The sequence below is a fragment of the Cinclus cinclus genome, chromosome 4, assembly GCF_963662255.1.
Source record: "Cinclus cinclus chromosome 4, bCinCin1.1, whole genome shotgun sequence".
Taxonomy (NCBI): Eukaryota; Metazoa; Chordata; class Aves; order Passeriformes; family Cinclidae; genus Cinclus; species Cinclus cinclus.
The window spans coordinates 60219368-60246462 of NC_085049.1; the positions used below are offsets into that span (position 1 = coordinate 60219368).

The 27095-nt window shown below is 37.8% G+C and overlaps 1 protein-coding gene across 1 annotated transcript in view; it reads right to left on the reverse strand.

The window, feature by feature from the left end:
• Positions 1 to 27095, reverse strand: part of ATF7IP (activating transcription factor 7 interacting protein) — a 73252-nt gene that overhangs the window by 32985 nt on the left and 13172 nt on the right. Inside the window, exon 2 of the mRNA XM_062492274.1 lies at positions 4014 to 5062. Within this exon, the coding sequence (XP_062348258.1) occupies positions 4014 to 5055 (1042 nt within the window). The 5' untranslated portion in view covers positions 5056 to 5062. The remainder of the gene's footprint in view (positions 1 to 4013; positions 5063 to 27095) is intronic.

Consider the following 27095-nt stretch of genomic DNA (forward strand, 5'->3'; position numbering starts at 1 on the left):
AATTATTAGGTTAACATGTTTCAGTTACCTCTGAAACAAAATGATGTATATTTAATGTAGCTAAAGTTCTCAATAAATTATTTTAGCTTACTTTTCCACTTAAAAGAGAAAATATGAATATGTTTCTCTATTTACAATTGGCAACTTCAACCATAATCTTAATGGTAGGAAAGACCTAGATTTATGTTAACAAACATTAATTTCAATTCGAAGTTTCTTGCTAATACAAAGTATCACAATTTAGGACTAGTAATTTAAAATTATACAGTTTAGGCAATGCTTAAATAGAGAAAAATCTGAAGCCACCAAACACACAAATATAAAAACAGTAACATTCCCTGAAAAATTTTATTGTATGTTCCATGAACTTCCACTTTCATACATATGTGTATGAAACAAGCTTCCACTATATGTTTCTGTGCTTGCTAGATACAACGTTTTTAAGATTACAGTAAAATCTATGCAGAATATAACAGAGCAAGTAAGCACTGTTATGCACATCTTGATCCGTACACACATTCAATTTTCTATATTAGTTTTGTTATTAAACAGAGTTTACTAGCTTTTCTAAGGAAAGTTATGGTTGCAAAGGTATGCTTGATACTCTCTTAAGTCTTCTTTCTATTATGAGGAACACTTAAATGATTTAAAAGAAGTTACCTAATCAATCAGAAAAATGAAGGTGTCAAAACCCAAAAACCTGGCATTATGAGATTTTTATTTTTTCTTATTAATGTAAAAAATAATATTCGCAATAAAAATTCTTCAATCCAAATCAGAAGTACTTTTAAGGTAATAAATTAGCATAATGCCTATGCCACCTGCTTTTTAAGACTTTGAGACAAGCTTCATGTATTTAATTGCTATGAATAAAATAGGACTCATTTACCTATGAATCTAAAGGAGAATTGCTAAGTTCAAGAAAATTTTAGTATTCAGAGATTTTAGTATTCAGCTGAAGGACACAAATATTCCATGGAAAGATACACATACCTAAAATGTCTTTAAAACATGTTACAAGCTGCAAAGCTAAGTTTTTTTCAGTTCTATATAGAGGACAAGTAATTTCAGGGATGAGAAGGTCCTTTCCTTACATTACCATGAACAAATGTAACTCATTTAACTAAAAGTGGTTTAAACTGATGCCCAGCTAAACATTTCTCTAGTTTCAGGAGAAAAAAATTTCACAGTTGCTTATCAGCTTAGTTTTCACTGCTAAGCTGTGGTCTCCTTATCCTGATGCTAGACAGGCAGAAGCAATGAATGCAACCTTGTCAGCTTCCTATGAACTTGATGTATCATAGCAAAGTTGTACTCAGTTTCTTAATTTATTCCCATCATTTTTCACTTGCTTTACTCAACTGCCATCTTAACAATGTTTCCTCAAAAGTATCTACTATAATCCTGAAATATTTTTATTGACTGGTGAGTCAGTTCTACCTTCTGATCAAATTTGTACTCATGTGCACCACTTTGTAGATAACCACAGAGAGTTTCATCTGCCATATTTGTTCTTCAGTCAATCAGCATTGAAAAAATCCTCTCCAGTTCCTCATATCAGCAAACTCTCACCTCATTAGTTACCATTCATTTTGGGCAAATTATTAATTCAGTCACACAGCACAGTCTCTAAAACTCTGAATTTATTCTTCATTCTTCAGCTGATTATTTCCTCCACGAGGACTTTCCATTTTACTGTTTCATTTCCAGAAGTTTTTGGTAAGAAACCACTTGTGTTTGGATATCCAAGAGAATTCACAACAGGGCTTCCCTGTCATGTGCCTGTTTGCTTACACAAAAAGCTCCAAGACTTTCTGATGTTTCATTACAAAAATCTGCGACAACATAGTTATTATAGTTACTAATTCCACTTGGGAAAGACATTCTATTAATCTGCTCTTTTGAACAGTCTTCCAGTATTCACTGTTGTTCAGCCATGTTGGTTTTTATCTGGACTTGTTGAACTCTTACTTCTTAACTAAGTAGTTTGCACCAGTTTCTCCAATATAGCATCTTGAAATGATCTCCATACGGTCTCCACAGCTTTAATTTTCACAGACTCTTTCGAGAAGTTACTCTTTATAAGGTAACTCTACCTGTTTTCTCATGCAACTGTTTCCTGCCTGTGCAACCTCTCTTCTATTATCTTTATGGCTGGTTATGGCAAAACATCACAGTGACCTATTTTCATGTCGTGAACAGTCTCAGTTACAGCCACACAACTCTGAGTCATAAACTGCTATTAGCCAATAAATAAAACAACTAGACAAAAGAATTAGCCTTGTCACCAAAACTAAGAATTTGAAAAAGTACTGCTGGATACATTAGTTTTAAATTTCTGCAAACTATAGTCCAGTATTTAATACTCACTTCAGTGTTTTTGCTCCATAGCAAATTCCTCTGTGATCCTAGAATGTTTTCTCATTGGGTAAAATGAAAAAAGTAAACCTAATGGCTTCAATGAGAGAACCCTTCAACTTCAGTGAGAACTAAGATTACCAATTTATTTGTAATGTTCATTTCATAAAAGGGACTCACAACACTACAATTTTGATACAATTGCACACAACCTTCTCTCCCTGTGCTTCCCCCACCGCCAATAGTTTCTGGAAGACTTTAAGTGTACAACAATGGTACCACTTCTTCAATCACATTGACAACAGCTAATGCCTAAATAGGATCCTTAGCAGAAACTATGGAACCTCTCTTCTCTCTATTTAACTAGCATAATTTAAAGGTAAATACTAGAAAAGGAGGAGTCTACAACAGGGCTGAAGAGATGTTCTTATCTCTGTTTCTCTAGCTGTTTCAGAGACTGAAGACTCAGAATGCCATGGTATCATCATCAGTAAAACAAGATTTGAGAAATTATGGTTACTAACTTCCCAGAGACTAAAACCTGAATCTTGTTTAAACTATGAAATTTCTACCCAGTCAACCATATTTAAACACACTTGGGTTAATGTGGTCATAAGTTAATAAAAGCTACACAATGGGGTGGCTGGGGAGAAGAGGGGGAAGGAAAAAAAAAAAACAAACAAAGTAATTCCAGTCCCAAGATTATTTGAAACAGTACCTTTCTTAGTTACTGATAAAAGAAGAGTGCCAACTTATCTGTAAATTATTAATTTGTTTTATTTTCAGAAGTGCAATAGTGTAACAATCAATGTCCATTGTCAAAAAGAAAAAAAGCTTACAAAACTGTATGAAACAGTATACTACAAAGGACACCCATTCAGTTTAACTTGGAAAAATGTTCTGCTAACTAGATGAAGAGATCCCATACTTAACATTTAAAAGCACCGATCAGTTGCCATAGTCAAAGAAAACTTAGATAAACACCACTGATTTAAATTAATAAAAGCTATATGATATGAGAATGATACATAACACATATTTTCATTACACTTTTCCAACAGAGTCTTTCAGTGAGAGATAAAAGAGAATTTGAGGCACACCTGGATTACATGTGTGTTTTCCCTATCATTTATTTGCATGTAAATAAATGATAAAATGCTGAAATCCTTTCTTCCCCATGAAAGCAGTAAATGAACGCATTTTTCTCCCAAATATTTCTGTTCTTTCTCTGAAAATTACTCATCTTTCCTTTTTCCACCCCCTACCTCATCCAAATTGGCACCCAAATTTACAGAGTATTAGAGAGTAAAAAAAAAACTGAAAGCAAACCATTACGAGGACAAAAAACCAAAAAAACAAAAAACAAACAAAAAAACCAACCAACCAACAACAACAAAAAAAAAAACAAACCCACAACAAACCCTAAAACCAAAATCCAAAACGAATTAAAAATATCAAAACAACCCAAATTTCTTAGATGACCATTTTTCAGTGCTAAGTTGTTTTCCTGGGCCTCAAATGCCACCCTTGAAAACTAACAGTGCATAACATTACTGGTGGGTAAGATTGCCTTTTTGATTCAGAACCCTGCCAGATCTAAGAAATGAATAAAATCCCAAACTCGAATGGAAACTAATGATTTAGAAAATTCTTACCTGGAAGACTTGACTTGTTTGGTAGTATCACTTCAGCATGTTCCTCCTTCTCATCACAGGGATCCTCTTCATCAGACAGTACTAAGAAAGCCTCTTTTGGCAGACTTTCAGTGCTTTCCTGCTTGGATGGTGAACCTAAACAGTTGTCTATTTTCTCTTCTAAGTCTGGGACTGTGTCATCCACTGGAAGTAGAGAACTTTTAGAAAAACAGCTCAGATCATCTTCAGCAGGTGCTAGTTTTTCCAAAATTGGAATAATGTCATCTGTTTCCATACACTCAGTATTGTCTAAGATAGTTTCACTTGGCTCATCTGTTGTCTTTGAAACAGTGGTTTCTGAAAGTCCTGCACTGCCTTCTTGTTTTTCCTGGTCAGCTTCCATACTGCTAGAGATGGCTGCTTCTCCAACAACCTCTTCAACAGTGACTTCTTCAGTCCTCTTTCCCTCACCAGACAAGCTGGAATTCACAGGTAAATCATTTGTTTCTACCTTCTCTTCAGAAGAGTCACTAATATCAGAGACTGATTTACTTTCACCTTCTGCTGGGATATCATTCTCTCTTTGGTCCAAATTATCATTTTTATTATTTGCTTCATTGAAGTTATCTTTACTGCTACCAACTCCATTTTCAGCCTCACATTTTACTGCAACGTCAGTACCTTCAGCTTGCTCAGGAGTAATGTTTTCTGAAGATGTCATTAGAGGTTTGGATTCTACATCATTGACTACGTTTCCTGCCCTACTTTCAGGGCTTTTGGTCTCACTAATTTCATCACAAGCTGTTCTTCCTTCTTCAGAGTTAACACACAAGTCAACCATGCCATTAATTTCTTTCTTGTCCTCCGTACAGTCTGTATTGCTTAAAAGTGAATTTATATCAGAATCTCCATTCTCATGTTTTCCATTTAACAGTTTCACTTCAGTTGTCTTCAACAGCTCCTCTTTAACCTTATAGACAGCTTCAAGTTGTTGCCGATCACTTACTCTCATTGTTTTTCGTGCTTTAAAGACTTTTTTCTGAGGTTCCTCTGTGCTATCCATCTTAGCCCTTAAAAAAAAAAATCAGAATTGTGAAGATTGAAATTTATCATTGTCATATTACACTGTTACTAAGAAAGACTGTAACGTTTGGCATGTTTTAAAGTAAAGTAGTTGAAAATATTACTGACAGAAACAAAGAAACACCTGTGAAGACTTGAATTTCATCTGACTTCCAAAAAAATGGATCCAAGTTTCTCTATATGCTGCACAAGCACATTTCTGCAAAGATCAGAGATCACACTACAGTATCATGCATAACATTCTAACTACACATTTTAGACCACTTGTCTCATAGTATGCTATTAAAAATAGATATACTAAGAGCCAGCAGTCTCTCTTCTCATAAAAAGGTAGAAATGAATGTAAACTAATGGATCAAGAATATTTCCATTCTTCTGAAAATATTTAGTGTCCTATGTTTTAAACAGAATTAATAACTGAGGTAAACGACAAGATTTTTCACCAAGTCACTCTTAAGAAAACTTCATTATATACAAAGAATTTCTCAATGTATCATTAAGATACTTTTTTCCTGCATGAATAAAATAGGCTTTCATCCTCCATAGCTATACAATGGTTAAATAAACTTGGATTTTTAGACCACTTCCATTCAGTTTGCAGTAATACTTTACTAAGACTATTTATGGCCATAAAAACTACAGGTATTGGAGCACCTTGTAGAAAAACTTCCTCTTTCAGGGAAAATTGGTCTGTTTGCCCTCAACACAGTTATATTCCTTCCATCCACCAAAACGAGTATTAAGAAAAATAAAAATGCTTATGAAAAGACTAAGATAAATGTTAGAAAATCTATTTTATCAAATCAAAATATGGACTTAAATCTAGCATTACCTAGAAAACGATAATGATTTTGTTGAAACAAATCATAATATTATTTCATCTATTTCCATTAAACAAAACAAATCCATTGAGATTTTTAAAATATTTTTTCCTCATGTGGCCTTGCCTAATGGCCTAGCTTTAAAGGATTATATATGATAATGTTCAGAAGCAAAAAGCAGCTAAGGAAGTTTTTACATCCTAAATGTAACTTAGTAACTCAGATCTTGAATCAGCTGGTGCAAACCAATTTATGCCTACTGAAGCTACAAACAATCATAAAGTTACTCCTATGAAGCATACAGCTTTATTAAGCTTCTCAAAAACATGCAAAAAATATATTAACAGTAACTAAAAGAAAACTATCAGGCAGTTATTTCAATATGACTTTTTTCCCCACAAGGATCAGAAAGACAAATGTTTATAACACTGACACAGCAGAATTACTAGACAAAGGATGCACTTTAAATATTTAGTATTATTTTGTGTCAGTCCCCAATCAATTTTCATTTACAGAGCTAAGAAATTCATTAATAAACTGCATTTTGTCTTTCCAGGCATAAAAATTATTTTAATTTTTTTTCGTTAAAAAAAAAATAAAAATGCAGGACTACTGCCAACACTAGCTCAGATCAATGACAGTTATGTGACCACAAGTTCAAGAGCATTGGGATAACCCTGTCGGGGAGGAGGAATGATTCTTGGGGTTGTCCTGTGCCAGGCAAGGAGCTGGACTCAATCCCTCTGGATCCCTTACAACTCAGGATATTTGACAATTCCACAATTCTATGAACCGAACTGCAAAACTCAGAACACAGATGCCACAACCTCCACACCATTTTGTAGCCAACCTCATCTACAAATTTTAATTAGGCAATTCTAGGATTGCCCTTTAGCCTTCTCTTCAGCAGACTGAAGCTGTCAAGCTCCCTCAGCATCTCATCATGGATCACAGGCTTTATCTCCTATCATTTCGGCCTGCTGGATCTTTCCTAGTTACCTAATGGTTCCTATTTGGAACAATTTTTTGTGAAGGAAGTTATTTAACATTTATCCCTAACTACAATACTTTACATTGCAAGGTAAGAATATATATTCTAAAGTACAATATGAATTCTACTGTAAACCTGACAATCATGACATACCTCACGTTACAATTCTAAGGCTTATTTTATACTTAGTTAACATGACTTGAGAAAAACAGGGACAAAGCACAAAGCAATTTTTTATATTTCCTTTTAACTTAACACTGAACTTCCTTTACACTTTTTTTTCCAGGTCTTTTCCACAAAAAAATTAGAATCCTCAGATCTGAGATACTGATAGTACTTTGACTTACACCTCAAGAAAAGATGAACAAATTTTGACAAAAAGCAGTATCAGGTCTATTTATGGACTCTCAATAATACCATTATGACTTTTTTTTGCCATTCTGACCTATATTTTCTGAACTGGATTGTCTGCTACTGCACTGCCACTAGTGGGAGCAAAATATAACACCTACAGAAACACTGATCTGAAACACCACTTTACTTGAATTGAAAAATGGTTCTCACCACATAACCATTTTTAGTCAGATGACTTATGAACTCCAGGTGAGCTGTTAATTAATGCCTTTCCAGAGCTGTCTACATGCTAAACACAATTTCTTCATAGTCCTTCAGAAGAGAATATATCTAATGCAAGAATTTTAGACCTGAAGGTACAAAAAGCATATAAAAATCTCCAGTATTTTGGAAGTGCAAGTGCAGTTTTTGGAAGAACATCCCTTCTGTCTTCCTAGGAACTTCAAATGGAAGGCAGACATTATCACATCATTATAAAAGCACGTGTGAGACTCATGTAATAGAACACTGACCATCATGCTCATGTTCCACACATATAAACCCCAATAACCAACACACATACTGTTACAGATTTTTATCTTGTAGAGGCAATTTGGAAAATAAATAAATAAATAAATCAGGCTTGGCTAACCTTAAACGAGTCCAAGAACTCCTAATAGGAGACCCACTAGTGAGAATCTTCTGGTAGCACAGTACAAGAACAGGGCCTCTGCATCAAAATTACAGTAGGATATTTCCAACTCCCAGACTACAGTGTTTTCTTCTATAGGCATTACCCAAAATTTACAAAATATATTACAAAATACAAAGTCTTACTTTTCCTGCGACCAGAAAATACATTAACAGATAAATGTAACATTTACAGATGTCTTAAAATCAAATTTGTAAGTGCATCACTTCAATAACCTTATAACTTAAATTTGCTATTCTAATTACCTTACGCCATCTAAGCAGTTTTTCATTAATATTTTAAAATAAATACAAAGAAAATGAAGGACACTTCTTTTTACATTTGCCAAGAAGAGCAGTCTTAAAAAATTCAAACACCAGAATCCCTTTATATTGATGCATCCTTACTTTTTTATTGAAAAAAATAAAATTGTATTAACAAGCTTGAATTGCTAACATATTTTAAAATTATGTTTGCTTTTTGTCTTAGGATGTTATCCAAAATCTAGTTAAACATAAAACACTAACACAGTTCTAGAGAGAACCTGTAGGAAATACAGGCTTCTCAAAATTCCATTTTTAAATGGTTATGGGAGTAACTCATGCATATTTTCCTGCTCAATTCCACAGTCTTTTGCAACCAAAGAGTATTTGATTAAAACTACCAAAAATATTCCATAAAAAACTACTGGAACAAAATTATAAGCATAGATGAGATGAACCAGTGTTTTGGGTTCATCTTTTAACAGCAAAATATGCTGTTACCAGGGCAGACTAGTCTTCAAGCATTTCCAGCCATACCCACAAGGGAGCACAGTGCAGCCAAAGAACAGATCTCATGTGAGAGCTGCGTGAAAGAAAAACAAATCAATTGGTAGCCAGTCCAGACAGGCTTGGTCACACCAGTGTAAGCCAGTCATCCACCATCTGATAAATACTGGTTTCCAGTCTTTCAAAAGGAGCAAGGTGCACCCCTTCAGAGAGCAACAGAGCAACCTACCTGAATTCAGCCTTGCACAAATAAAAGGTACCAAGCTACAAATATTCTACATGAATGTATTTTGGTAGACTCCCTTTATAGTTAACAACATGTTTAGCTGTGTTTGCTAAACACCTCCCTGATCTGATGTCGGGGTGTTCTCTTTTTTTACTCATCGTGTGACCAAGTCACAAGGAGGAAACCAATGGCCCAGGCACCAAGCCAACAGAGGAGCACCTTTTATTTCAAAGAACGGCTTGTGTATGCATCAGCACAAAATGACTCCAGCATGTACAGCTACCTGTGTAAGGGTTAAATGCTGTAAATAAAGATATAGGCTTTGCACTGATTTTCTGTTTTGATTTTACTAAAGTCAACAATTTTGACAGACCAACATACACATTATGTTCATTTGTTTAGATTCAAAAACTCCCTTTTTTGTTTTAAGCTTTAAAGTCATACATAATTACTCCTGTGAGACGTGAACACATTAGGCACCTCCCTCCAAAATTTAGAAATTCTTCTCGTGACGAAATGTGCACACAAAACGTGCCAGTGTGGCTAGAAATTTGGGAAGGTCTCTTTTCTGAGCCAATTAAAGTTCTCCCTCTACCTCCTCATGTTTTATCATTCTTACTGTGTAAAGAGACCACAGCTCAATATCAAGAAAAGATTGTATTAGCTGGTATGGATCAGCTTGTGATCTTGTGCTCAAGTAAGAAGCCCATGAGCTGTTCAAAAGGATAAACCAGTCAGCAAGGAGCTGCCTGAATCCTGCCTAGTGACAGGCAGCCAGCAAAGGGAATGTCATGGGAAAATGGGGGAGAAAGAGGGAGAAGCTGCAATCTAAGCAATGGTGACTAATGGGGGTTACATAACATCATGGCTCTAGAACAGCACCAGCAAAGGGCTCCTGGAGGGCATGCAGCACTAGCCGCATGCGCCACGACCATAAAACGATTGCCAAAGCACAAGAACTACGTGTAGGAAAGTAAAGTTCACCAATAATGAACAGCAGTGCTCAAATGTGCAAGCCTACTTAAAATGTAGCATAACCAAACAAAAAAAAAAAAAAAAAAAAAAAAGGGAAGCAGCAAATGGTCATGAGTAATGTGTTCTAGATGGAGAGTTCCAGAAAATAAGACTGGTGAACAAAACCTACCTCTTAAGTAGTGGTTCATAAAAAGCAGTTTTCAATTTAAATACTCCATAGCAATTTTGATGTAAGTTGTCAGAAATTTAAAAACTATTTTCAAAGAAGAAAAAGAAATAACCTGTTTGAGACCTATCCTTATAGACGATGTAATTAAATAATGTGCCAGTAATTTGGTTTTCTAGCACAAGTCTACTGATCTGGCTGAATGGAATACACACCACCAGCCTAGTGAGCTCCACATATAACTGCACCTTTGTTTTTAAATGTAATAAACAAAATAGAGATCACGTGGTTATCCTATGTGCAAATAGTAACTCTTCTAGCACACCACAGACCATTTGAGTTTTGTCCCTTTTAGGCTAAAATTATGTTAGTATTAGCTTAGAGTAGGGAGAAAAACAGACCATTTTCTAAGAAAGAAATTACGTCACCACCCTGTCCTATTTCATCTAGCGCACGCACAGCAGAACAAGGCGAAACGTAATTAAAACCCCCTTGAGCTGATTCGTCCCCGCCGCGTCCCGAACCGCGGTTCGCAGTGCGGCCATGGAGGCACGTCCCCCTGCGGCAGAGCCCTGCAGTGTCGCGGGCGCTTCCCAGGGGGCGCCCGCGGGGCCCCGCCGGCCGCAGCCGGCGCCGCGGCGGGGCGGGGCGGGGCGGACCCGCGGGCCCGCTTCCCATTGGCTGAACGGAGCAGCCGCGCGGCAGCCAATGAGAAGGGGAGCGCCTTAAATTCCACCCAGCAACGGGCCCCACGCGGCGGACGTCGGGCGCGGGCACGAGCGCGGGGGCGCGCGCGTTCGACCGACGGGATTTTCCGAACGGCGCGGTAGAAAGCCAAGGGCTCTCCGTCTGACACCTGGAGTCGCACAACAGCGATCGCCCCACGAGTGGGGGTGCACAGCCGCGATAAGGAATAGGTGTTTAATGCGCATTTAGGAGCATTTTTAGGCGATCGCTGAATTCCTGCGATATTGAATGCTAAATCAGAAAAACGGCTGAGATCCAACCTGGGCTCAAGTATGGCAGCTGGAAAACCTTCCGTTCTTCAGATCCTAGGCAGTGCCACTCATTTTTTAGTATTCCAACAGAAAATTAGTGTTTTGACATGACTGCAGTGTGACTTCTGCCTTGAAAGCGCAGGCCAACCTCCCCCACTTTGGCAAACTGCCTTCTGAAATTCAACGAAAGATTGAGCCCACATTATGTATCTATGCCTAAGAAAAACAGGCGCCTAGATGGTGAAAGCCTTCTTAAATCAGAGTAAACTATCACAGTACAAAGAGGTTGGTCTTGTCTATTGTATATGTGATAATATCACATACAAACTTGAACTATGCTCTCATCACCTTGGCATCACAGTTAAGTGAAGCACTTCTCTACCTCAAGAGGATAATACCTCCTCTGACACTGCCTCATGAAGCTGTTTCTCATACCAAATTTTCGAGGTTTTTTTCCCCATGAGTTTTTGATGCCTCGTGGGAAAAATGAACTCCTTGTGGGAAAAATGAACTCCTCGTGGACAAAGACGACAGACAGGTCCATTCACATGGCTAAGATATTTCATCTGCTGGTGGCTTCGCAGAGTTGCTCTTACATGTTCAGCACTTTATGCCTAGACAACTGCATTCTTTGGAACACAACAGAACACAAGTGGAGAGTCTTTCCTAGAAAACTTTTACAAGCAACTCAAGTCCCTTAGAAAGACCCATTATTTAGCTTATGGAGCTAAAGCTGATTCTCCAATACGAGTTTTATCTTCTTCTGTATACTGTATTTTAACAGCTGCTTAGATTATTACACTAGTAAAACTGCATGACTGGAACTCAGCCAGAGCAACAAGGCTGTGATAATGCACTTTCTTACTTCCCACAAATGTTTGAGATTTCAGTTATTATCAACAACTCAAAACATCAGCTTTCAATTCAGCTGTGACATCTCCAAACACTAAATAAATCCTGCTGTTTTAAACAGTGGTAACAGAAAAATTCAGCTTTCTTACAGAAAGATTTTTTTAGCACAAGCTAAAACACTATGAAAGTTTGGGTTTTTCTACTAAAAAAAAAAAAGATTTACTGAATTTGAAGCTGAATTTGTGCATTTAAAGATAGATTTGATGAATGTTATAAACAGTCTCAGTGTTAAATTACAGTTCCATCTCTGCCATAGGATAAACACCTTGAATTTCCTTACCATTATCTTTCAATATGAGTAGGACTGAATAATTCCATAGATGTGGTCACTAACTGCCAAAACATATCTACAGATAAAAACTTACCCAACTTCTGATAGTCCAAACTTAAAATCTGAATTAATTGTTCATACACATGCAGATCAAAAAATACAAGACACACTGGGAAAAATCTCAGAAAAAAGGCAAGATGTCCTCATCGTGCTTAGGCTTTTCTAGGCGTTATAAAATACAGTAGTTTTTCCTTTTATAAGAAAATTATTTTTAAATTTTAAATGTATAATTTTAAGCCATTTAACAGGTTACAACTTTGAGACATGGTATCACTGACATTTGCATGCCCTGTCTTTTTATCTGTTAGATAAAATGTGGAACAACACTACTGTAATGAAAAAAACTAACATATGTACCCTGAACAGTCTACTATCTAGACTCTAGTTCCCATATCACATATGCAACCAGCTGGAGCAATGGAACCTCAGCTTTCCAACTAGCAGCTCAGTGACACCAGAATTCAGAGCTGAGCTACCTGATGCTGACAGTGGTCCCAAGAGTCACTTCTCAAATGCCAGAAGAAGCAGAAGTGGAAAGAAAACTTGCAACAAAAAAAAGGGATGCTGCTTTGAAATGTTACTAAGTGTTTGCAACCCATATAAGCACCTTTTATTGGGGTTTTTTTTGCAAAGACTGTTTTCTCAGGAACAAAAAAGCAAGTTGAAAAAGGAACTAAACCAGCAGTTGGTGAGTTGGGTTTTGGAAGGGTTATCAGTACTTCCCCCGGGGATGACATCGTTTCTCGGCAGGGGCAGCACACCTGCTGCCCCACCTACACCAGGCCTGCCCAGCACAGGCACAGCATGCAGGATGGAAGGGACACATCTCCAGGAAAACAGCTCTTCCATAAACTCATCCAGCTGAAGCCTGCTGGGGACTCAGATATGTTCGGGGCAGGGAGGCTATTCACCGTTTCCCGTATGAAAGGATGAGTTTTCTTTCAGCGAGTGTCTGAGGCAGGCCAAGGCAGCACCTCGGCAGCCATCTTGTGCTCTGGTCGGCTCCCTAGCCCATGGCGGGGACTGCCGGAGATTTGCATACCCGCTCGGGATTGGCTGTCGCAGAGCTGCTTTGCATAAGCCAAATCTGCCCGGCAACAGGCTAAAAATAGCCCGCGCCGCTGCTGGGAGCGGCACCGCGGCGGGAGCGCGGCCCGGCCCGGCCCACGCGAGGGGCCAAGGCACGCGCGGCCATCCCAGCGTCACGTGACGTGACGTGACATGACGTGACGGCAGGGTGCACTCAGCTCCCTCAGGGTTTCGGTGGGCCTTTTTCAATGGCTAAAATAAATTCTGCAGTAATTCTCTTTTTGAATCAAAACAAACTGTTATAATCTGCACACTGTGTTCTTTCTCAGTTTCGTTTCCAAGCAAGCTGGAACAGACGCCATCTTTCTTACTGTAATAGCTCACGTCGGCTTGGTGAGATGGCAATGGAGTAATCCACAATACCTGCAACAAATGTCACCTAATCCTTACTAGATGTGGACTCTTACACAAAAGTCTTGGCTCCTGAGCTACCCCTGGTTAATCACACCTCACCAGAAACACACGTGTACCATTCCTCCACTTGACACTAAAGACGGTGTGGGATTTGGAAGAGCAAGCAGGATGAACTAAGAAAAAAAGCCTCCATAGATAGACAAGGCATCTTAAGAATAAAATTTAGATACAAAACAAAGTCAGTAAGCACATAATGTTAAAAAATACTATGTACATACACGTTCCATGAAGTAACTCCAGCAGCAATCTGCATGTATGTAATTTTACAACCTACAAAACAGGAATAATCTACCAAAGTTTCATTTTCAGCAGTACTAAACTGATAGCGCAAACTCTTCTGACTGCAGCAGAAGCAAGTAAAGAGGTTTCCACACCTTTCTATTCAGCACATCCGCCCCCAGCTTTCTGTTTCACGGAACTGGTACAGGCAGGTGAAAGCCAGCACTGTAAGATGAATGAAGCACCCAGTGTACAGCTGTCTACCCCAGCTCTCTAGCAACCTGAAACATGCCACCCAATACATAAGGTATTGGATATAAAAGCACCGCTAGAATGGGGGGGGGGGGTTGGGAGGGGGAAGAAAGAAAAAAAAATAGGTATTTTCTCTACAACTATCACAATTAAATAAGGAGAGCAGGAAAAGAGTAGCCAAAGCAGGTGGTTGGTCACAGTGACCACCGAAGACAGCTGAAATCTTCTGAACGACCCAACAAAACAGAATCACGGCAATTAAACGGAAATCCCAATAGGAAGTAAGTGAAGTAAGACAAAAATTTGTGCGGAAAAAAGCTTCAAAATAAAATTAGGGGGGAAAACGCCACCATCACCGCCACCAATCAAACCAAAATACACACATTTTCTTGTGAAACCTACAGTTTACCCCAACTTTATTACCTGTACCTAGTGTTAGCACTGTTTGTCGCAAGTGTTCTTTCAGGAAAGGTAGCCTACTGCATAGATGTTAATAAGCTGCTCCTAATGCACTTTACTAGAAACTGTGTCTCCTACCATAAGACATTTTTTCATTTATCAGACACTAAATGTTTCCCAAAGGAAACTAATGTTGCTAAATGATGGGAACTAGAAAAGAAAATGCCAACTTAATATTCTATTCAATACTAGATACAGAAGAAGAAGAAAAAACGCATGGTATTAATGTGCATAACACACTGTATTAATATGCTAAGAATCCTAGATAATGCAGGTAGTTCATGTTTTTACAATGACCAACAGTTGCTTTCTAATAAGGTTCTGTGGCAGTCAATTTCTTACTGTACAAAGCATGCAACCAGAGTAAGACTTACTCTAGTAATACAGTCTATAATGGTGGATTAAATTCTCTTGGGTCAGTGGATGGACAATTATTTTCCTGTATTTGCTCTTGTCACATCTCTCACTTGTAAAGACCTGTAAGAAAAATTACCCAATGTGCCACCCAAATGGTCTTTTAAATGTTTCATAATCTAATACGTAAGCAACCATTGCACGGATGATTCTTTAACTTCAGCATGTCTAGAAGAAGCTCTAGAGACATAGACTACCAGATTTAATTCTTTGCTAAACTGCCCAAGGAACAGGAAGCACGAAGTAAACCTACAATTTCTTTTTTTTTTTTTTAAATGTGGCTCCAATCATAGAAATAAGAGATATAGAACTAGCTTTGAAAGGAACTTTAATGACAACAAGTAGCCTGAAAGGGTACCAGTTCTTACTGTATTCTTCCATTCTAGAACCTTTGACACACCCTCCTACTCACCATACTTGCTGCATATTTTGCATAATTTTGGGGGTTTTTTCACTGGTTAGTCTTCTGACATGACAATATAAACTATTCATTGAATAAATATCGCTGTTAAAAATATAGAGAAATGTATTTAAAGACACTGTAAAGAGTATCAAGTTTGACAGGCTCATACAAAGTTATTTTCAATTTTTATTTATGAATATCCACGACAACAATGGAGATAAACAGGGTGTCAAATAAAAACTGCTATGAATATCTTCGTTTTTAGGGCAAGGCACACTGCAAGGTCAAAAAATCCCATTTTAGAAGGGAAACGTTATTTTTGGAAGTCCAGACTAGGGGACACCAATCAACTGACAAAATCTTTAAGTGCCTGTCTAAAACAAAAAAACCCACTCAAAAAACACATTAATTCTAAGATTTCACATGAAAACATCAGGATAAACTTGAAGTGCAATGCAATACAACACGTTTTTGTATAAGCTCCTCATAACCTAGAAAACTTGATTAAAATGAGTGTTCTTAAAATTCCCACAAATTTAAACTGCATTTTCATACATAGGCTTCAACCATCACAATCCATCTTCCACCTGAAAAATCTTATTTCAGAAGAATGTTTGAAACCCCTCACAACAGCTACGAAGTTAGATTTCAAAATATGGCGCAATGAGGAAAAAATATTGAAATTTATATTACTGAGATATAATTAAATACTTTTTCTCCCCGTTCTGCAATTGCAGCCTGTGCACAACTAATCCAGTATAATCCTGCATCAATTGGGAAGACAAGGAACAGGAAAACCGGAGTTTATTGCTAATGTAATGTAAAATGTAAGACCAAAATATTTGGTAGAAAGTCTTGTTTACCACTAGAAAAACATCAATTTGCAAACTAAGTTTTATTGCCAGGTTTTGTTTCCCATGCCTGACAAAAGCAGTTTAAAGGTTCACCTCCAAATGAGTAATAAATATGTATACAATTTCACCAGAAACAAGTAATTTATTTACAAATCCTGCTTCAGACAGTCTCACTTTACAGCAGCACTCCTGCTGTAAATATTAACTGTATTCATCTGTAGCTACCAGAGACTACCACAGTTGCTAAGCAACATCTTAGTTTCATCTCAATTTTCATATTTGCCATTTTGGCATATTCACTGGAATCTTATTCTTTAAATAATCTTATCTTATTCCACTCCTTCAATAACTGTTTTATGAAATGCAAACAGATTTTTCAGAGGGGAAAAGGAAGTGGGGGGAAAGCTTCCATCTTCCTATGCTTTCTTAAGTACCTATGTGAAAATGAAATATCAGAATATTTGCATATGTGCCAAGAAACAGTCACCATGGTGCTACAGAAACCTCACAGACATTCAGCAATCATCTTACCTTTTCTGATTTCTGGTTTCTCCACCTAAATTAATCCAGGAAGTAGAGAATTTCATACTAACAGGAATATCAGAAAATTCATACCACAGAGCAATGAGCTTATTATCTAGATTTATTCTACAATGAAGTAAATACTACTCTGATACATGAGATTGAACCCCCTCAGTTAACGAACATGACACAAACCCATACATGCTCTCCTTCTATCTTACAAAAAAGTACCAATATAAATGACCTTCAGTGACATCAAGCAGCTGATTTCACAGTGACAGGAAAAGAAAAAAGACTAAAAATCCATGCAATCAACATATTTCTGGGGACAATATTGCTATGAGGTTACAGCTCCTTGAGACTGCCCACACTGACTGTCATATAATCCAGAGGGGATTCCTATGTAACAAGACAACATCCTATGCCCTGGACAGCTACCCTGCACACTTTGCATATAATAGTAATATTCAAAAGAGGCAACAAGCTTTTCAGAATTACAGCAGAATGAGCACCACCCACTATGCAGTATGCACCATACTGCTATGCAGTACCACCATTAATAGTTTAGTCAATATCCATACACAGTCCCATTCCCTCCTGTCCTTATGAAGTAGCATTTAAGCATTAAGAAGTACTCTTCAATGTCTTCTTAAAAGGGTTCTGTTAAAATTTAATTCAACAAAAGGGAGATTTCACGGTGTTTAGTTAGGATTGTAGAAGAGGAGAGGATGAAATGTTAACAATTAGGTGTAGACTCTTGTGTTGAGAACTGTAAATAGCTGTGTTTTTATGAAATATTAAGAGTAGAACCATGCATGCACTTCAGGCAATAGTTCTTCAAATAATTACCTTCAAATGATGAGGGAAAAAAGGAAGTGCTTAATCACCCATTTGAAATAGGAGATGGCAAACCTAATGTTACATGTAAGTCTCAAAGATGTAGAGTAAAAAACTAAATATCTAAAAGCAATCCAGCTATTGGACTTTCTTATCTTGCAATATGAATCTTAACAAAAGGGAGTCAATTAGCAAGTGCTATATCACCTTAGCTGCTAAGTACTATTTATTTTTTAAGCTGTGGGATGACCAAATGTCAACAGCCATATCTGAAGCAAAATCCTTGTACAAGGAATGTGAAGTATTTTCTGTGAATTACAGCTTGTTGTTAATATTACAAAGGAATATGAATTCCAAAACATAGGAAACTGAAATCTTTAGTATGAAGGCATTTCTTTTCCATAACGATGGAAGAATCCATATTTGTGTCTCCTTGATTTCTTAGTCTAAGATCCTTGAAGAAGAAAGCAGGAAAAAGTGTTTTCTTGACCACAGCAGTCAGGAAGTTCTCATGCTAGGTTCCTTAGAGGACACAAAAGCATAATAAAAAGATTGAAGTGATGTTCCATCTAGTCTATCAAGACGTTTGTCTTTTAGATTAAGAAGCTACAGGCCTCAAACGATATCAACTCACGCTTCCCAAAGTATTTCTTATGTCTGTTTACTAATGACCCCAGTAGGGTTTGCTAGTACGCAGGATGTACAGGTAGTTTTGGAAGGCTTTCCTGGCTTTAAACTCCACGTATAAGATGACAGGTTTTCATTTTTTTTTCTTCTTATGGGTTATTTTCAAAGCCATCATAAGCCCCAGTTTGCAGTTACTCAACATATCACCTCTGCATGGGTTGCTCGCAGCAAACATCTGAAGTCAGCCAGAAACATTTGTTTATGCTGACTAGTGACATCATACACACTAACTTAATGAAATGCACCTAGATATATGATCTGTTTAGGACACCACAAAAAATAGGTCTAGAGCCATCTCCAATGCCAGTGTTGCATTCCTAAGTGAAAAGGATGGGCGTGAACAAAAACGGAATACATTTCTTCCAGTAACGAGGTCACTGTTTTGCTTGCTAATACAAATTTTCAAGAATAAAGAAAACAATATTACTAATTTATGAAGCACTGATAGTCTGCATGGAACATCAAAGTTGCATTTCACAATATTATATAATACAAAAAAAAAGGAACTGTAAGTTTGACTCTACTGATATATTATTTTGCAATGATTTTGCCAAATAATCAAACAGTGCATAAAAAGTTTTGAGCCTGGTCCCAAAAAACAGTGGCCAGGCTGTAGTGATACTGTCCAATGCATTTATGAGTTGGCAGTACTTGGTCTCCAAAAGACTTCTTCAGTGAAGAGCTCAAAGCAGTTCTACAAAAAAAAATTCCTTTATTTTACTGTTTTGTGAGGGGGGGGGAAAGCCGCTGATGAAGCAACAATTCAGTAATACCATTTCAGAAACACAAAAGTACATGAAGGAGTTATGCAGCTATTTTAGACTGTTTGCCTTCCCAAATTTTATTTAAAAAAATCATATGGAGAAAAATGCATCTGCACAGTCACTCAGGGCAACCATTTACAAGAAACTTTTCTTGCCTAGAGGTTTCCCAAATATGACCCAGAGTCAGATGCCAGAAGCAGATGGTAAGAATTATACTTAAAAATGCCTTGATTGATAAAATATATAAAAATCACAAAGGGAAACATCTTTAATTTTAACCATTTAATGTTTGTTGTAAGTCAGCCTCCAGAAAGGCCCAGAAGGAACCTTTCAGCCTCCAGAAAGGCCCAGAAGGAACCTTTCAGCCTCCAGAAAGGCCCAGAAGGAACCTTTCAGCCTCCAGAAAGGCCCAGAAGGAACCTTTCAGCCTCCAGAAAGGCCCAGAAGGAACCTTTCAGCCTCCAGAAAGGCCCAGAAGGAACCTTTCAGCCTCCAGAAAGGCCCAGAAGGAACCTTTCAGCCTCCAGAAAGGCCCAGAAGGAACCTTTAAGATCAAAAGGAACACTCATCCAGTCTGTATCTTGCCTAGTGAGCCAACAAGCCAAAATGCTTGCTTGCTTCTTGGATAGGCTGCAGTTTCCCCTCATCCCAAAAAATCAAAGGCTAGATTTCACTTTGAATGAGTGAAGAATCATCATATATCCTTTCTACGTGAGCTGGCATATAGCATAGCTGAACTGTTTCCTGATAATTTTTCAGACTAACTACAGACTCTTCTGTATGAATTTGTATGTGACAGTCTCTCCCAGGCTTGCATTTGTAACCATAAAACTATTTCATTTACATACCCCCAAGGTGAATATGACAGGTCATAATCATTCTTGTGCTCTTTGCCAGGACCCCTCCTAATTTTTTGAAATGGTAAAAAACCAACACAGACAACATGACTGCAACTTGTATTGATGCTCACTTCACATCATCAGCAATTAGTGTCATCCAGGAACATAACTGTATATAGAGTACAACTTCCTTACTCTTTTCTCTGTATGCTACAGAATTTCAGTCCCTCCGCATTACCTTTTCTGGGCTTTAGCTGTCTATTTTGTCTGTGTGATCCCCACTTACTTCCAGGACAGAGTGCCCTGTCAAGCAAATATACTTTATGCTGGATGGTCTACAGATGTATAAATCCGATTATGGTGTACAAGAGTAACATATATATTTTAATAAATCTGATAAATGGTGTTTTGGTCTCATTAAGCAAAAGATCCTAATGACTTTGTAAGAGTCAATCTTTCCATCCTCTGTAAGTTAACAAAAAGGAACTACTTTACAATACCAATCTTAAACTTTACCTGGACCATAATTACTATCCTCTCTCCTTCAAAAGCTTTCAAAATCAATTTAATGTTTTATTGATACAGGGTTTGGAATGAGGAAGTTGTTATTTAAGGAGTAACAAAGAGTAACTGTATCAAGGAATAACTGCATTAGAGATACTGGGTATTTACACCAAGGAACTTTGTTCTAGAACAAATTATAGTAGGATATCCTTTTTATAATAGTGTTTCAGCAATTAAATCACCCCCATATTAATTGAAATAATATTATTTCATATTTACAGACACACTGTTAATCCTCCATTAGTTTTCTCCAGAACTTTTTAAAAGTCTTCAGTGTCTTCCTCAATTCCAACTTTATACTGACTTACTGGAAAGGACATATCAGAAAAGTATTTTCAGCCAATTCTTTTAAGGCTCCTGGATGCAGATTACAAAGACCTCCTTATAACCTTTGCTGAGAAATACCTACCATGGAATCGTCAGTATCTTCCTTAAACTTCAAGGCTTCAAAAACTTGAGTTACCTACATGACCTCCTAATATAATCTCACTTTTATCTAAAATAACCCCAAAAATACTTACGGTGATATACCTTTTTTCTTTCACTATGATTCTGTTACCATTATTAATAGGTAGATAATCAGTTATGTTACCTACATTACTGTTAGAATTCTCAATTCTTAACAAATCTCACATTTGTAATCATCTGCTTTATCAGTCAAGGTTTTCTTCTCAGGAATATTTTATTATAATCAGTTTTCTACATTCTTCATGCCCCACAAAATGCCATTTCTCCTCTGCCATTATCACACTCACACTTTAAAGGAAGGAGGGAGGGGCCATGAACTGCTTCCTTCATATAGCAATGAAAGCAAGACTGGTTCTAATAGAATTTGACATTTACAGAAAACATCATTTTTAAAGGTGATTTCTAGTGTCATTTACTTGGGGAATCTATCACACGTGTGTTTGTACTCTCTCAAACACACATGCCCATTTTTGCACTTTTTGTAGTCTGGACATACATATAAGCAGACTTCTAAATGGCAAGCAAAATTTTGTCCATATCAAATCTTTAGTGAGCGCTAAAAAGTTATCGAAGGTTTTGAAGTATATGAGCTAACTACAAACTGCAACTCATTTGGCCCATATTGCAGGCATGCAGCATTTTTCTCTGCCATATGAATGCAGAAGTTTGCCTTTCTCTGTTGCAGAAGGGGGATTTTAACTGTAATGTCAACCAGTTACGGTTCTCCTTCCTCTACAGGCCTTAATTCCCAGGCCATTTCAGAAGGTCTCTAATACTTCCAATAGCTATCAGTGTCATTTTAAGCTGTAATAATTTATCTGTTTACTTTGTCCTTCTAGCTCTTTAGTTTCATTCTCTTCCATTAATCTTAATTTTCCTTCAACCAAAACAGGCCTGTCTACTTCCAGTTCCACATCCCTATCTTGAGCTGATGTCTACTTTTAAGTGACCATGTTTCGTTGGCTTGTTCATGCATCCCCAGTTACGTCTTTTCTTTAGGTCAGTGACCATCTTTTCAAATAATTTTCTTCTACCACCTCTCCAGTCTTCCAAGCTGTCACTACTCTGACTTGTAAAGTAAAAACAACAACACATATTTGTGCAGAACTAGCACATCTTCCCCATGCAGCCATTTCATGCACCACATGCATAACCACAATAGAGCATATTATGTAATTAGCACTTAAATTCTGTAAAAATTTCCTGCTCTAAGGCAAGGTTATTGTCTTCTCAGAGAGGAGATCATAAAAACACCATATTCTGATGTATTTCCTTTCTTCTGAGAACAGCTTTTTGAAATGTACATATAGGCATTTAAGGAAGTATATATACTAAAAGATATATGGACAATAGTTCAGTGACTAATTGCTTTAACAGCTTTGTAATCTCAAAAAGAAAATTCAAACTACAACCAGGAGAATGAAGATCCTTCATAACACCACAAAACCAAAACACAATTGGTGGATTCAACCTTGTCAACTATGCACCCTTTCCAGGCTAAGCTCTCACAATTGCTAAGCCTTCATGTGCATCAGCTAGTGTCACTATAGAGACAAAAACAGTACACTAGCAAAATAGTAGAGGTTCGAATCAAACAAAAGAAGTAACATTACCAACAAAAACTACATACTCCAATTTTGAGTATTTTTAACTCCTTAGTTTTACTAAAGTAAATAGTCTACAAGAATTTCCAGGTTACACTCCCCCTAAAGACAGCGACCCCAGTATAATTACAGCCAGAACAAATGACTTTTGGTTTTCCCAGAAAATGCTACTTATATTCAAATTTAATTCCTGGCATTGTGCCAAAGTGGGGGGAGGGGGGTTGGGCACCTAAATGAAAAATTAACTTCAAAATCCTCTGAAACATGAATGCAGAAAATGAGCTGATTCTCTTACCTGGCAAGAAGATAGCACGTGCAAAATGAGCTTCTTCCTCTGAGTAAGCCACTGTCATGCAGCTCATTTGCATAAGTATTACGAGCTACAAGTAGACTTCCAGGTCGGCCATCTTGATACTAAGATCTTGTTTTGTTTACTTACAGCATGAGTACAGGTTTTTAGCCAGCCTGAGCGATGCTGTTACACCTCTCAGCTAGTAGCCTACATCTGTTCCTTAAAGCCTGCTGGAATTCCTACTTCTCCACATAGTAGCTGAACATGTCAGAGTGCCCCTGCAGCCCACTGAGCATGCCACAGCCTCCAAGGAAACTATTGCAACTGCAAGTGTCTCCAGTAGTACTCTTTGTACTGCCTTCTGTGCTGCCAACTATTAGTGCTGCAGCGACTATGTGCAGTGAAGTACCTCCCACATACCACACAGTAGTACCAACAAGCAGAGATTTATTACAGCACAGCACAAGACAGCACACTAAAAAAAAACAAAACAAAAAAACAAAACAAACAACAAAAAACCCAAAGCTGAAATTTCCTCTGCGTTTTCACTTACTAGCAATCTAATTACACCTAGATTCCTTTGTACATTTTTTCACATCCATCAGTGCTGCTTTTTGTGTGCAGGAACCAGAGTGCTCCAGCAGCCCGTGTGAAGAAGTCCATGACACATGTTAGCTGCTGCCAACACGGAGCCAAGACTGCAGTTACAACTAGCTGGCGCCAGTAAAAATTTACATAAAGGGGCCTGATTTCAAGAATAAATTGCAGCAAGATACTGCTGAGCAAAGCCTTGCCCCTCCCCACAGGTTCTAGAATATACTTTTATAGGTATTTGCTTACTAATAATCCAGAGCCGTGTCAAAAGTCAAGTGCTCCTCTCACAGCTCATATAAATGAAAATTGACAATAGCATCTGCAAAATAAATTTCACCTTGCAGCCTGTTTCAAGTAGGATGCTGCAGACACTGTCCACATTGTCTAGTAATAGAATTAACACCAGTAAAATTGCACTGTGCTAGTCAAGCAGGTATTCTAAACCCAGTATTTCCAGTATCTTGCAGACTTCCAACAAGAAATAAATATCAGTTCCAGGTAAGACAAATTCACTTTTAACATAATACTGACAAGTAACGTGTGGCCATTTATTTGTTAATTATTTCACATTTAATTATCCTCAGTTAGTTAGGTGTAGGAGGAAAAAAAAAAAGAATCCCAGCCAGAATTACCAAGTACCTCTAAGGTACAGGTATCAACAGAAGCTTAGATTTCAGCCCGACATTGACTTTTAATCCCTAACCTTTTTCCTTCCAGTCAAAGTCCAATTAAATAAATAAGTTACATTAGACAAATAATTATTCTCCAAGTCACTGTACTTTTTTTGGGGGGAAATTTAAACAAGAGAAAAAATAAAAGCTTTCAGTGTGTGAGTGTATGTAAAGGATGACTCATTTGCCCCCCTCCACCTGCTGCCTTGCAAGAACTCTTAGGGCATGAAAGAACCAATGCAAATAGGTACACTATTATACTAGCTATAAACACAAATTCCTGAAACCTTAAATAAAATCAAGTTTGGGTAGCTACACATCTAGCAATAGGCATCTCGAGTTGCAGCCTGACACCATTTAGTGAAAAAGCAAAGTAACAGAGACAGGGATGCCTATTGATTTGAACATGGCAGAGCACCTAAGGACCAGAAGAGCCTACTCTACACCCCGGCCTCTTCTAGTTTCCTGCATTGTTCCTCTTTAGAATGCCAACAGTGTCAAGGCTATATCTAGTCGAATTATATGCCCCATTTTGTGCTGCAAGCATATTTGCTCATGTATGATTGGTTCTAGGTTATTTGAGCATAACACAATACGCTCCTCTGTAATGTCAAGAAAATACTATTTTTGTGTCTGAAAATATTTAGCAATGCAAATTACTCTCATTTGTTGCTATAATTTATCCTCACCTTTTGCATACAAAACCTTAGAGTGATTTGTAAGGAAAAGCTCATTATTTTTCCAGAGTGCCTGTCACATTAGTGACAATCACTAATATCCCTTTGATATTACCTGTATCTTTTAACTTGCTTTATTTCCAGACTGATTTATGCATGCTAGCACATGTAAGTGCATGCAGACTAGATCTTTCCGTGATTCTGCTGTCATTTGCAGAATGAATCATCGGATTAGCAGCTCCTGAGCTGAAAAAGAAAGGGCACCAGTGCTGCTTTAAAAAAAATCATAAAAAATTTAAACCCCTTGGATTTTACAAATATAGCCATGTCCCTACCCTCCCCCCAGCGTTACGCACGAATACCTGCCTAACAGTGTGGTTCTTAACACAGTAAAACACATACTGCAAAAATAAAAGCCTTGGAGCATTTTCTGTTCTGAGCTCCAGTCCGCGGTGGGAAATCCACGCCAGAACTTGGCGGCAGCCCCGGCGGACGAGCCCTGCATCTGCAGTCTGCGGGAAGCACCACCCCACTTCCAGAACGTTCCGGCGGAGTCACCCGCACCCCCTGCCTGCGCCTTCCTCCCTCTCACACCCCTAGCTATGACAAAGCTCATTTTCAAACACAAAACGTTTTGAGAGAGAGGAGGAGCCATTGGTTTCGGAGGTAGAAACGCACCGGCTCGGTTACACAGGAGCTGAGCCCCGCAGCAGCGGCCGCCCCCGTCTGCCACGAGCAGGGCTGGCAACCGACCCCAAAGAAAGTGCAGGGACCCTTCCGCAGCCTCCAAAGTACGGGATTTTTTTTTTTCTATCTTTTCACCTTGGGCTTCCCCCCCCCCCCCCCCCTTGGGCGGGGGGGAGGGGAGCGTGGTTTGTTTTGTAATTTCTTTTGTTTGTTTTTAATACGAGAATCCGAGACAACAAACCATACATCATGTATTCACTCAATCATAATTCTCCAGTGACTGCGGCTACAGGAAAAGCCAAAATGTCTGCCTGCCTTTTCCACGTTTTGCCCATGTCGGTGGAAACACGTCAAAGCTATTATATCATTCTCAAAGACAGTTTTTTCTCCAACATGCAAACGACTTCCTATTTCCCCCACCAGGAGTGACCTTAAAGGGCAGATGTTGCAGTCAAAAGCAGCTTGACCAGCTGCGTTCAAAATAACTACTATTAACTGTATGGGCTCAATAGGTACTAATCAAGAAAACATCTTAAAATATCCTTTCAGTTCTATCAAAATAGGCAGAGAAAGAAGTCACACAAAATTATTTCCCCAATCCAGACAATTTTAAATATTGAAGCATTTAATTAAGTTTGTCTAAAAAAAAAAAAAAAAAACAAACCAAAAAAACCATAAATCCAACCATGATGAAATGTCAGGAGTACCTTGACCTAAAAAAACCAAAACAGAACCACAAACCTTAAACAAACAAACAAAAAAACCCCACCCACCACAGGGCAAATGAAAATGAAAGGCCCTGAGCCTTGTGATACAAGTCCAAAACACCCCTTTCCCCGACTTTTCTTCTCCAAAACAGAGCAGATTAAATTACTGTTCACTTAAGAGTCAGCTAAAACGTTAGTAGTTCCCAGAATGTTCTCATATTAGTCTTGGAAAGACATAGAAAATCATGTACATTTCTGAAGCGGAAAACTGCCTATCAAATCATTACCTTAGCTGCTGTGGTTTATTTGAAGATATTTTACAGCAGATGCCTGTATCAGCAGAAAGAACAGGAAGGGCAGGAAACGGGGGGAGGGAGGATTGAAAATACTTTTATCCGCTTTTTTATTGTAGAAAAGGTGCGAGAAAGTATCTAAACAGGGTAAGTTCCCGACTGTAAGAGTCTAATATGTTGCTTTCTTCTAGAAATGGAAAATCCTCAGTGTAAGTATTCTCATAAACTTCAAAACTCCCGCCATTTTGCTCACTCAAATTTACATGAAGAATTTTGTTATGTACTAACCAGCTGACTGATCTCAACCTGAAAACCAAGATGACCAACGACAGTAAAAAATTCAGCTTACTCATAATTCCTTCCAAGACAGTACATGATTTAAAAGATCTACTAAGTTTTACAGCTAAAAAATAAAGGTCCAGTACAACTGTTTCATAACAGTTATAACATGATTAAGTATTTAAGATTCCAAACAGTTCTAAGAACTTGGCAACCA